The sequence below is a fragment of the Dipteris shenzhenensis genome, chromosome 4, assembly GCF_047967505.1.
Source record: "Dipteris shenzhenensis isolate YYH24624 ecotype China chromosome 4, Dip_SZ_1.0, whole genome shotgun sequence".
Taxonomy (NCBI): domain Eukaryota; kingdom Viridiplantae; phylum Streptophyta; class Polypodiopsida; order Gleicheniales; family Dipteridaceae; genus Dipteris; species Dipteris shenzhenensis.
Window position 1 is genome coordinate 1,217,829 of NC_141599.1, and position 14,020 is coordinate 1,231,848.

A 14,020-nucleotide genomic window follows, 5' to 3' on the forward strand; every position below is an offset into this window, starting at 1 on the left:
TCCTCTCTCTCTCTCTCTCTCTCTCTCTCTCTCTCTCTCTCTCTCTCTCTCTCTCTCTCTCTCCATCACCTTGCCCAAAAGAAGAAAAAGAATTGTGTTCCTGTAGAACTGTACATCACCTTCTGCATCTACTCTACTACCCCCTCTACCTCTAGGTTGCACCACTTGTACACCCCCCCCCTCTCCCTCTCCATTTTTGCTTTTGTCCATTGTAACTATCTACAGTAGCATGATGATCGCACCAGTTGATGCAACCAACCTCCACGAGTCTTCCTATTTTACTATGATGGAGCGATGCAGTGAGACCTTGGACTGATCATGATGTAGCCATTTTTGCTTAATCAGAGATTTTCATTTCGTTTAATGCATTTTCTATTGTCTTCCTTATGAGTTTTTGTATTTTTTTGAGTGATTAAATAGTCTTAGGATTCAATAGTTGGTATTAGAGTAGGTTCGTACTTGATGGAGACATAGTTCGAAGCAATGAAGTTGTTGACATTTATTGGAACCAATTTTCATGCATGGCAACTGTCGGTGTGACTCTACCTCATGGAGAAAGGGTTGTGACCGATTGTTTCAGGAATTAAGAAGGAGTTGGACAACTCTACATAGTGGGAGAATCATAATTAAAGAGATCTTGGTATTATTGGTAGAGCATTGGGTGCAAAATATACTCAACATCTTGACTTGAATTCAAGTGCTGCAGACAACTCGCTTCAATAGAAATTGTAAGGTGATGTTGAAAAAAGAGGTTTTACAATACGAAAATGGATGAAACGGTTTTTTTGGGTGAACATTTGCATAAGATGCAATCAATCATTAATCGGCTTCTTGACTTAAAAGTTAAAGTAAAAAATAATGACATTAAAGCAGTCCTTCTAACAAGTCTACCACCCACATATGATAGAACTACAAAGATTTTGCATGTGAATAGTGAGCTGTCCCTATCAAAAATGATCATGACTTTATTGGATGATGAGTGTCGACAAAAAATGGATGGAAGCTTTGAAATGGATCATCTCTCTATATCAAAGACATCTCCCAAAAAGGACAAGGTGGTAAAGAAGGACCTAAAATGTGAATACTGTGGAAAGTTTGGGTACTGTGGGGAATATTGTTATCACAAATGAAAGGATATAGAAAAGAAAAACAAGCTGAGGGAAAAAGCAAAAGATGCAGCACATGTAGTAGAATTCAACGGAGATAGCAAGTCTGTGCAAGGTCGAAGGCATTGAATATGAAGAATATGCATTTTAGAGAGCTCAAATGGTAGCTAGGTCTTGAATAAAGATGTTTTTATAACTCACCAAAAACACCCCATAGGGTTGAGGCACAGATTAGTTGATGTTGTGAGTCTTAGGTGAGTTGTCATCTTTAATAGAGGTTCGTAAATTTGAACTTTGATCAATTTTGTTAGCATTTCCAAGAAGCGTGCCTTTGTGTGTCCTCACTTGGTTTGTAAGATTCTTTTGAGTGTCTGTCTGGATTTACTTATGTGTCTCAACTTGGATACAAGGTCTTTCTGTTTAGACCTTCGTCAATTTGTGGATAGAAAAGTTTTCAGTTGGTCTCTACTCTCCGTTTGAGGGGGGTGTTGGGTGCAAACGTTGATTATGTTCAGGGAGGTTGGTTGCTGATATGCCAAGTGTCATATTGCTATTGCATGAGATGGTGGTGTAGCTATGGCCTTAGCTTTTCCTATGCCATGATATTCTACCCTAGATATGGTGTGAGTTCTGGAAGGGATCCTGCCATGATGATCGTGTCAATTGATGCCACTCCATGAGTCTTTCTATTTTACTGTGATGGTGTGATGTAATGAGACCTTGCAACTGATCATTATTTATTCTCTATGGTCTTCCTTGATGCCACTCCATGAGTCATTCTATTTTACTGCAATGGTGTGATGTAATGAGACCTTGTGAGACTGATCATTATTTATTCTCTATGGTCTTCCTTGTGAGCTTTTGTATTTCCTAGATGATTGAATAGTCTCAAGATTCAACATATCTCTCTCACTTTGTTTCTCTCAATCTCTAGTGACAAAAAAATTTGCATGTAATGAAATGTGCAAAAGAATACGATTTGGGAGGTTGGGTAGAACCAGACCTCCCAAATTGCATTCTTCTGTACAAATATTTCTAAGTCTCTCTCTCTCTCTCTCTCTCTCTCTCTCTCTCTCTTGGTGTGTGTCTTTGAATCTCTAATGACACAAAATTTTGCATGTAATGAAATGTGAAAAAGAATGCCATTTGGGAGGTTGGGTAGAACTAGACCTCCCAAATTTCATTCTTTTGCACAAACATTCTTTAGCCTCTCTCTCTCTCTCTCTCTCTCTCTCTCTCATGCCTTATTAATTTTATTTTTTCACTAACGAGTGGTAGTAGATGGACGGGATGGAGACGAGGAGGGCCATGGAAGAGGGCAAAGACTTGCAAGAGCGGGGAAATTAGAAGGAAGATCGTTGAAGGTAGGGTACAGGCATGGGGAATGTATTTGATAAGGGCACGTGGATGAGGTTGAAGGTAGGGCGTGGGGAGGGGGCACATGGTGGATGAGGACACAAAGATGAGATCAAAGGTAGGCTGTAGGAGGGGGTCACGTGGATGTGTTTTGGGGTTCATCTGGAACCCACAAAAGTATTCCAAACTAACCAGAAACTTAAAGTGCAATGTAGACTAACCAAAAACTTAAAGTGCAACAACTCATATATGGAATGCAAAATTGTAGATAGTGCAGAGAATACACCATTGAAATGTCAATCAGAAACTCACAACACTATTCAAAGAATAGATTAATAGGTGAGTAGTACTATCCATTCCAAAATGTTAAATGCTTACAATAGTAGATCAAAATCTCTCTCCACATTCATGCTCAAAACATCATGTTTCGGCTCTCATACATTTCCAAGCATGAATTGAAGAGGTACACTCGATAGGTGGTGACCCTTCATATCTGTAAGCATTTAACTATGCCTAAATATATCTAAAATACTATTCCAATAATATCTGCTTATCACTGGCACACATGGTGGATAGGAATTTTGGAAAAAATTATGACCTAAACCCACCAAAATGTTTTCATCAGAATATCTTAATGCTTTCCACATAAGCCCTCTCCATGATGTAAACCTCACATCAATCAAAGACTATGGTAGACATAGAATGAATGTTAGGAAATGGAGTCAAGATGAGTCAGTTTTGTGTGTTGTAGTGAATTCTAGTGTGAGTTCTAGTCTAGTGTGTCCTATGGATGCCGCATGTTACATTAGGAGTTATCCCATATGCATTGGTGTTCATATGTGTGTGCGTGCGCTCTATATAAGGGTTGTACTTGTCTAGTGTTAAATCAATCAAGTATCAACCCGACAAGCTCTTTGGTCTACATGTGAATACTTTCATTTTGTTCATTTCTCTTGCTATTTCATTTCCATTTAATTATGTCTCTCTTTGAGTATTATTATCTCTCTCCCTAGCCTACCCTCTCTCTCTCTCCCTCTCCACCATGCACCTTCATGTGGTATCAGAGCCTCCTTTCCTACTTTTCCCTTTTCCATGCTTAATCTAGAGGATGAGGGAATCCTGCAAATGGAAGCCATCCTCTCCTCCATGATTGAGCTCCCTTCCACTCCTTTCTCCCCATCTTGTTCTCTTCTCGTAGCTTAGCCTCACCTTTGGAAGCTATGGAGTTTGGTTTGTTGCCCACAAAGGACTCGGTCATCATTCTTGTGGGCGTTAGTGGGTGTCTTCATAGAGGAAAAAGACATCTCGTTTTTGCTCAAAAATAGCCCCTTTTTTGCTCAAAAATAGCTCGTTTTTGCTGTTTTGGGGGCATTTTTGTGAAGGAAATAGTTGCTTAATGTTGTGGAGATGTTTCTACTATTCATTGCCCTAAAAATGCCCTCATTTGGAGCCCATTTTTTAATAAATGGACTACTTGAAGAGAGCTGCTGCTACGTCGACATTGGTGTTATTATTCGTGCTCATTCTGCCCTCGGATGCATGCCCAAACCTGTTGCTAAGTCCCATATGGACTACCCATTTGCTGTGTCATTTGAAGCTGCCCTTTGCCTTTGGTTGAAGTACCACTTGTAGCTTCCTACTGCCTTGATTGGTGCCCTCGATTGTTTCTCTATCTGCCACTTTAGCCCATGGGATTTCTACCTGTGGGAGCTACTAGTTCACTACTTCACTACCTTAGATTGATTTGATACCATGGAGCCTCGCCCTTGTGAAGAATTCATATCATCTAGGGAGAAAGCATTGGCTCATATCGGTATGAGTTTGGATAACAAATTACTTCATCACTTTGACCCCACTGCTTTAGCTATGGAAATCAAAGCCAAGTTTCAAAATCCAAGCCTGACTTTTGAAAAGGTTCCAATGGAAGAAGAGGGTTCAAATGCATCCTATCTATGTTCACTGGATGATCATCCCTCTAGCAATACCAACATTGCTTTGCAAATTCATGTGCATCATTGGTAACTGTTGGCCACTAAAAACCCACTTGAAAGACCTTCTTCATTGTAATTTCTCCTATAAAATGGCCACCAGATACTCGTGGATGTGCCTCTATTACTACTGATCTACTCCTTGGCAATACACACTGGCAATTTCTACAAATCATTAGCTCTTCAATGCCATCCTCTTCCTATGAATCCAAGGACATTTCTTTAAGGAAAACCCCATCTGTCAAAAATTGTATCATGTTATCATACTAATACATGCCTTGAATGGGTTCTACTGCAAACAAATCTGCATCCGGTAAATCATCTTATATGCCTTCCGATGGTACTTCTCTCGATTCCAACCTACTCAGGTAGTCTGCCACCAAGTGTTGGCTTTCTAGTGTATGCATCCCCATGTAGTCAGATTCTTGCAAGAGAAGGATCCATCATGCCAATCTCTCCATTGGTTGTACTTTGTTTACCAATTACAACAATCCCTGATGATATGCATGGAATACAATCTTGTTTCCCAATAAGTAATGATGGAAATTCCTCAGAGAGTAAATCATTCCAAGGCCTTCTCTCTCCATGGTTGAATAGTTCCTTTTTGCACTATGGATGTCCGGCTTGCATAATACAATGGCTAATACCAACCTTTGCATCGTTATTGCATCAATACTGTGCCATTGATAGCAATTTCCAATGCATCCACAAATACATGGAAGTCCAAACTCCAATCCAGTGGCTATAGTACTAGGGCAACTTCGGAACACTTTCTTCTATTCTGGCCCCCAAATAAATGGAGCGTCCTTATTTGTTAACTTGGTGAAAGGCTGGTAGACATACAACAAATACTGCAGAAATCGGTTGTACCACTTCACTTGACCCACAAACCTTTGTAACTCCTTAACATTCCGAGGAACCTTGGCCTTTTGGATGGCTTCCACTTTCTGGGGATCAATTGCCATTCCTTCCTCTGAAATTATGTTACCTAGTAACACTCCTCTCTTCACTGCTGCAAATGCACACTTTGCTAGGTTCAAGCTCAACTTGGCGCTTCTACACTTCTCAATGCACAACTATAAAATTGATATAGATGCTCATTTTTCCTTCCAAACACACTGAAGTCATCGAGGAACACCCACATGAATGCAATCAAATATGGTTCAAAGACCTTCTGTATCCATGACTGGAATATTGGTGGTGCATTCTTCAATCCAAATGTCATAACATTGTTGGCATACACTCCCCATTCTATGACAAATGCCATTGTATCCTTATCTTCCTCAGCCATTTGTATCTGATTGTGCCATCCATAAAACTATACGTTTCTTGCCTTGCCATTTGTATCTGATTGTACCCGGCTAAAGCCATTTGTATCTGATTGTACCCGGCTAAAGCCATCCATAAAACTATACGTTTCTTGCCTTGCCACCTCATCTAGCAGCGTATCATAGAAAGGCAAAGGAAATGGATCCATGATCATTGTTGTATTCATCTTCTTGTAATCTACACAAATCAGGAGCTTCCCATTTTTCTTTGGCACAATTACAATTGGTGATAGCCATGTTACTTTATCTGTCAGATAAATCACCCTCAGTAGCTTAACTATGTCCTTTTTCACCTGCTTTGTAAAATATAGGTTCATCTGATACCGCTCCTGAATTATGGTCTTGGCGTCTCTTCAGGTTAATATGGTGAACACTGAGAGCCAGATCTACTTCCCTCATGTTCGTATATCCCCATGCAAACACATCCTTATATTCTTGCAACAACTCCACCAATTCTTTTCTGAATGCTCTAGTAGTGAATACACTCACCTTGACTAGTTTCGACTCTTCCTCCATTTCCAGATTGAACTCTTTCAAGTCATCTTCTTTCACCCTTGATGAGCATGAACTCTCAACACCTTGTGCCTTGGCCTGGCTTTTTGGCTTTCCTGTCTCATAGCCTTTGTCTGCTTCTCTTGCAAGCCATGGTGAGCAGCATGTTGCCATTGATGCCATGGCCACGATCAGTAAAGAATAGACCTAGAGAAGCTAGCTGGTGAGGCAAGCAAAGAATAGAAGACAACTTACTTGAAAGAAGACAATGACAAACCAAAGTTTGTGCAAGGTCACGTCGAGGTGCATGTGGGATATAGAGCATTTGTAGGGCAGGGGCAAGTTGGAGGTATTGAATCTTCCAAGATTTGATGGGCGGGAGGTATGAAAATTCGAAATCCACAGAAGTAGCAAGATTTTAGCTATCAGTTTTTTCCCCCTCTAGCGACACACGTCAGTAGACTTGGATTTCCCAAACAAGTGCAATGTGGCCTAAAATACTTCAAAACATAAATAGGCCAAAGGGCACGCTATCGGGTTTGATGCCATGTATAATTAAATGCAATGACCCTTGGCATTCTTATGAGCCATATAGCAAGCAAGTGCATGGAAAAAGAAACAATTCAAAAGTGTAAATAGTGTTGGATTTATTAAAATATCTTTGTACATGCACAAATTGCACTTTTCCAACTTCTTCCATTGTAGGGTGAATCTAGATACCAATACCAACAACTATCAATGTTTTAAGACCACCATGCACTAGTCCTAATAGTTTGGATTTCAAATTTTCAATCCATTTTGGTTTTCAATAAATCAAAAAAAAGTTATGGAGCATACCCTCAAATGGGTATGCATCACTTTAGCACAACATTGGAGGCCCGTTAACCCATGCATAATGATCTCATTTAGGTGTGTCCTTGACTTGAGAAGAAGGTCATGTAGTGTACTTTAGAATGATTACTTGGTTGCATGTATGTATAGAACAAAATTTTGATGGTTTTGGATAAATTGCTATATCCTATAGTCTTCAAGATGCATGCTTCACATGCAACATAGCACTTATAATGCTTAAACGATCTCGTTCCAAATCCTTATTCCATAATTTTTTGCTCTCATGTTCAAGTTGGAATGTGTACTACAACTTGAAGACAAAGTTTGCTAAATTTCGTTGAGCAATGCATAAGTTATGGGTCATGCAAGATACCCATATACAGAAAAGTCCCTAAACCTCACAAAAAATGGCTACACCCAAGCAAACAATGACCCGGTCCTCAAAGAATAAGCCCAGTGTTGCATTGTCTTCTACTGAGGCTGAATACAGAGGGGTAGCAGTCTCGACATGTGAGGCCCTCTAGTTATGTAGTCTGCTAGCACAAATTGGCCATGATGTGGTGGATTCGATTACTCTTTATTGTGATAATATTAGTAGCTACCAGCATCATGCTAGCTAATAATCCAGTGTTTCATGCTCATACAAGACACATAGAGGTCCACTACCATTTCATTTGAGAGAAGATCCTCAATGGAGAGGTAGACTTGTAACATGTGTCTACCAAGGAGCACATTGCACTATGCATACATATTCACAAAGGCATTTCCCCGTGAGAAGTTTGACTACTTCCACCAATGTTGAGATGTCAGGAGACACATGTCTCTATCTGTTAGACAGAACACACCGGTTATCAATAAGCAAGACATGAAGTTTATCTTATCCTGCATTTTAATGCAGTTGTGCTATTGTTCTTAGTGCCCACATATATATGGCATACTTAGTCTATGTTGTATTTTGAGATGCTCACTAAAAGAACAAGAGAGCTTCCCTCTCTCTTGTTGTGTGTATGCTACATGATTCATGTCATTTTTGTAATATAACTAACACACTAGCTAAAGTAAGTACTAAAATGTAATGACACTAATAAATTCTCTAAAACATATATTAAAAATGTTCAAAGACTATGGAATAAGTTCTAAGAGACATACGTATGATCAAACAAAACTTACACAACGAAGGGTTGAGCCATTTACATGTGAAATGTGCATGCTTAGAAAGAAACTTATTACTTGCCAAAGTATTGAACAATCCCGCACAAATGCCTTGCAAATTGCACTTATGCCATAACCTTGCTTATCTAATCACTCTAAAGGAAAAGGAACCACATATTGACCTCCATGTGTGAAGGCAATTTTTTCACAAACGAGTCTACTTTTGGAGAGTTCTCTCTACTTTTGCATGCCCATTCTCATCTATAGTGACATGTCAAGCTCATCCCATTCCTCATCCTCACACGTTAAGCTCTCGTGCAAATGCCTTTCTTTTGGCCCTGCCCTACAAGTGTCTAAGGGATGGACAGATTAGCTTTTTGCTAATCAGGTCGATCCCACTTCTTTCAATTTAAGTTTTGGTTTAGTAGTTGTTTGAAGCTTTATAATATGCTCCTAATGTGTTCTTAGGGTCAAGCTTTTGTCCTCTTATGAAGATCCTAAGTCCTTTTGTCTTTTGTTGGGTATTTCTCTCTAGAGATGGAGGCTCTCTTTGTCTCTTGTATGACTCCACTCTTGCTAAAATAGTCACATCCCAACTCATACACACACCTCTTTCACGTCTTTTCTCGCCTCTTTCACTCATCTACCTAGATAAAAGATCCTAGAGCGGCTCAAAAGGAAACAACATGACAAGCCAAGGTGAAAGACAAGCCATACCATTCCATTAGAGGGTGCTTTCTTAAATAGGCAAGTACAAGATCAACATCATCTTTTCAAAGTACAAAAGTACACAAGTCATAGTCCATCGATGCAATCTACTCTCCCAATGAGATAATTTCTCTCAATACCACTCTTCTCACATCACTCTACTACTCTATAGCACCACATTTAACACCCCACTTTTTATCAAGCTACTTTACACTTACACTTATAATGACATTTGGAAAGCCAAGGCTTTGATGGGATCCTCACCACTAATGTTCCTCATCCTCACAAGTTTAGCTCTCATGCAAATCCCTTCCTTTTTCTCTATAATAGACTCTCTTGTTGTGACGATAGATCATCCACAAATGTGGAGTTGGTCAAAGTCGAAGTCTTGGTCGTGGTCTTGTTGGAGTTCTCGGAAGAGCGCAACGACCTCGAGCATCGTAGGTCTCTTCCAAGGACGTTCCTCCACACATCTGCAAGCAACGCAAAGGTAACTCATCATCTCTCGTGCCCTTTGAGTGTGGTCGGTCGCGGAGGACATGAGAGAACCACTGGTAAGCATGGAACGGTCGAGAACATGGGAAGGGTATCCTTGTTGGAGATGGCGCTTCACCCAACCAACAAGGTCAGTGCCACCTTCCTCTTCGTGAGCGTAAGAATTACCATTACCACTGTCACTAGTCCCACTTCCACTTCCACTTCCAGCTCCGTTGTGAGCAGAAGTAGGTGTTTCCTGCGGAAGGAGCCAGGAGGAGGAGGAGGAGGAGGAGGAAGAGGACCAAGTCGGGCGTCTGCCAGTGACCAGCTCCAGCAGAAGCACGCCGAAGCTGTAGACATCCCCCTTGGTGGAGCAGCGGAAGCTGTGGCAGTACTCGGGGGGAACGTAGCCTGGCGTTCCCACCAGAGCAGTCACACTGAGATGGGTATCCGAAGCGCTCATCAGTCGCGCCATCCCAAAATCAGACACTCGAGCCTCCAGTGTATCGTCCAGTAGCACGTTGCTCGACTTGAGATCTCGATGAATTATGTGTGGAATGCAGCTATGGTGCAAGAAGCACAGCCCCCTCGCTGTCCCCATAGCTATCCTCTTCCTCGTCTCCCAGCTCAAGGCGCTGCTCGCCATCCCGGCCTCTCTTGCACCTTTCATGTCGTGTAGCCTCTTCTCCAAGCTGCCTCCTTCCATGTATTCGTATACCAGTAGCCTTTCCTCTCCCACCTTGCAGTACCCCAGCAATGGAGCCAAATTGCGGTGCTTGATCTTGCCTATGGTCTCCATCTCGGCCATGAACTCCCGATCCCCCTGCCCGACCATGCGATCAGTGAGCTTTTTCACCGCTACCACCGAGCCGTCTTCCAGTTTGGCTTTGTAAACCTCGCCGAATCCCCCACGACCCACTATCGCCTCCGCGCTGAAACCGTTCGTGGCTTCCAGCAGGTGGGCGAACGTCAGCTTCCTCAAGGGCTTCTCGAAAGTGGCGACGTTGATGCTCAGTGGATCACTAGCTCCCGAGATGTTCCAGCTTCCGCTGCCGCTCATGGGTAGAGCCTCCATGTAGTGATCCGTCATGTGCTGCCTCATGCGGCTGCGGCTGTCCACCAGACACGCCACCAGCCCGCACACGCTGGCGGTGGCGACAAATGTTCCCAAGGCAATCATCCCAATGGTAACGCTGGACCAGCCTTTGGAACTGCGTACGGTGGGAGAGGCACTAGTAGAGGCGGTGGACAGAGGCGAAGCACAGGGCAGCAATGGCGGTCCACAGAGGTCCAGGTTGTTGTCGTAGGAAGCCGCAGGGAATGTGGAGAGGGTGCCAGAGGAAGGAATGACGCCGGAGAGATTGTTATAGGAGAGATCGAGCTGGTTGAGGAGGCCCAGATTGGAAAGAGAGTCGGGAATCGGTCCTTGCAGTTCGTTGTGAGCCAAATTCAAGATCGTCATCTTGAGCAAATTCGACAAACTGGAGGGGATGCCGCCTGATAGCTTGTTGTTTGACAAGCACAGCACTTGGAGCCAAGCCATGGTGCCCAATTCATCTGGTATTTTGCCCACAAGCCCATTGTAAGAAAGGTCAAGGTACTCCAGCGTCCCTGCAGTTGGGAAGAAATAAGGATAGATTGAACGGTAGAGGCGCGTGACGTTGCATTGTTGCACAAGCGGCAATCGGGATAGCCTGGCGTCTCGTATTCCCGCAAATTCCAACAGACCTCCCAATCCCTTGCATCCATGCCCTATATTCTTCAGAAACGCAAACTGGGTGCCCTCCAGAGTGCCTCGAGTCACTTTCCCCGACTGTCTAGCGATCTCACGAGGAATGTATCCGACCAGAAGGTTGCTGTTCAGATCTAACCATATCAATTTCGTGCAGTTTCCAAGCGTCGCCGGAATGCCTCCAGACAGAGAATTGTTGGCGAGCTGCAGCATGCTGAGATTTGGCATCGAGCCGAGCTCAGGAGGAATACCACCGCTTATGATGTTGCTGGAGAGAGAGAGCCATTCCAAGTTGCTGCAATTGGCCATAGCGGTTGGAATAGGGCCACTCAAGATGTTGATGTTCAATACCACTTTCCTCAACTGAGCTGCTTGGCAAAGATTGGGTGGGATTTCACCCTCGAGTAAGTTTCCCCAAATCACCAGCTCCTCGAGGTTGGGAAGAGAAGCGAGCGATGAAGGAAGAGTCCCTCCCAAGTAGTTGCAACTAAGATCTATGGTCACTAGGCTCGTGCAATTTCCAATTCCCATGGGAATAGGGCCAGACAAACCATTATCCGACAAGAGCATTTCTCTGAAGAGAGGTCCTCCAGGACACAAATAATTCTGATCTGGGAAGCTTCCGGACAGATTATTTGCGCTCAAATCCAACGTCGCCAGGTAGCTGCAATTGGAAAGAGAAGTGGGCATAGGACCCGTTAGGCCGTTGAAGCGCATTATCAAGGTTCGGATGGAGATCAAATTACTGACTAGGCCGTCGGGGAAGCTTCCTGTGAGAAAATTGTTAGCGAGATTGAGGTACTGAAGTGATGAACAGTTTGAGAAAGATGCAGGAATGGTACCTAGGATCTGGTTGAAAGACAGATCCAATTCCTGCAATGCATTGCAGGAGTCGCCTAGCTCAGCAGGAATAGATCCTGTGATATTGTTCCCCGAAAGATACAACCTCTGAAGACGAGTCAGATTTCCGACGGTTGATGGCAAGCTGCCGATCACATTGTTGTAAGATAAGTTGAGGAATTGAAGGTTGGTGCAATCGCCGAGGGAGGAAGGAATCTCTCCAGTGAAAAGATTAGTGGAGAGATCCAGCCACAACAGATTGGTACAAGCTCCAACCTCCACTAAAGGCCCAGAGAACCTGTTGAAAGAAAGGTCCAGAAAGCGGAGGTTCTGTGTGGTTGGGCAATCCGGAGCGCCGCTGCTGAACGTAGTGCAGGGAAACAAATCCGAAGGCAGCATCCCATCAAGGTCATTGTGAGAGAGGTCCAAGTGTTGCAGAGTTTGACATTGTCCGATGCCGAAGGGGAGGCTGCCAGAGAGACTGTTATGTGAGAGATCCAGCCAAAGCAAGCTGCCACAGTTGGGGAACATGTCGCCGGGGAGGCTTCCGGAGTAGTTGTTATGCGAGAGGTCCAGCCATTGGAGCACGCTGGCATTCCAGATATTGGAGGGTAAGGTTCCTGACAAGAGATTGCGCGACAAGTTGAGGTACGCTAGAACCTTGCAGTCTTGAAGGAACTGCGTGGAACCCATTCCCGTGATGTTGTTGGAGGAGAGATCCAGAACGGTGAGCATGCAGGCAATGTTGGAACCAGCTGGATCGCCATTGACAATTTGCAAGCTACCATAGAAGGCATTTCCAGAGAAGTGCATTTCTTGCAATTTGTCGAGAGGAGCCAAGGCAGGAGTGGGTACCTGGGCGACGAGCCCACAGTCGGTGAGATTGACGACACGAGCATTGGCACAGGTGATGCCGAACCAGAGGCAACTGTTGGAGGAAAGGTGGACGTTCCAGCCATGGAGAGAGTGGAGAGGGTCTTGTTGGATTTGTTGCTTGAAGCTGAGAAGAGCCTGGGTGTCTGAGGGGAGGAGGCTGGGGGTGGCAGCAGAAGCAATAAGGGAGGATGGGGGATGGTGAGCAGCTACAAGGGGAGGAGAAGAAGCAGCTGGGTGCTGGAGAAGAAGCATGGAGATGAGGAACAACTGCAAGGCGATGATGAAGGAGGAGGAGCAGGTGGCCATTTGAGAAGAGGTGCAGAGCGAGAGGAGGAGGAGATGAACGAGAGTGAAGGGCAGCAAGCAAACACGTAATTATGTATTACTTAATTCTACGCAAGCGAAGTCCGTTGCCAGATCGAGGGAATCAATCACGTAGCGGACATTGGATGGCTTTGTTGACCCGAAAGCAAGGATGCTGGCAGGAATCTAGAGGAGACGGGGCGACTCGGAAGGGTGGCACGACCTTCTAAAAGTCGCCTGGCCTGCTTGCTGCCTCTCCCTGGACCCTCATCCCTATCAACTTTCCTCATCTGTTCAGGTTCCTACGTACATGCACGTCCCCTTTGACCTTTTGCCACCTCTTTTTTGGCATTTTCAAGCGTGCCCCAAGAAATCGTACCTTTCTCCCCTCGGGCGAACAATTTTCATAGACTACCAGTAACGAGACATAGATCTTGTTCTTTTGCACAAAATGAGAAATATACATTAAAAAAGGAAATTGCAGCTTGATGAGCTTATGCACCTCCTAAGGCGCAGCACACAAAGCTCTCATTGCAAGGGGAAACCAGCCAAGATCCATTAGCAAAGTAGCCCGCTACATCTAGAATAACCACCCAGACTTGAGTACAAAAAGGTAACGGGATGAATACATGCCTTAATACAACACCATTGCATATTCCACACTTGTTGAATTACCTCTTACCACTGCTCGAACACATTCACAAGTCCCTACGAGTCCATTAGTCGACCTTTAAGGCCATCTTCCACAAGAAAGCAACATGAATCTGAATCTGGGAAAACCACGTCTAAAGGTTCCGCCAAATCCCCCTAACAAAGTAGCAACCCTAAAAG

The 14,020-nt window shown here is 43.8% G+C and overlaps 1 protein-coding gene across 1 annotated transcript; it reads right to left on the minus strand.

The window, feature by feature from the left end:
* Window positions 1-9,313: 9,313 nt before the first annotated feature.
* LOC147902306 (brassinosteroid LRR receptor kinase BRL1-like) lies at window positions 9,314-13,192 on the minus strand. Its single transcript, XM_087373188.1, has one exon. The coding sequence runs from the start codon at window positions 13,190-13,192 to the stop codon at window positions 9,314-9,316; it is 3,879 nt and encodes a 1,292-aa protein (XP_087229314.1).
* Between the last annotated feature and the right edge of the window lie 828 nt (window positions 13,193-14,020).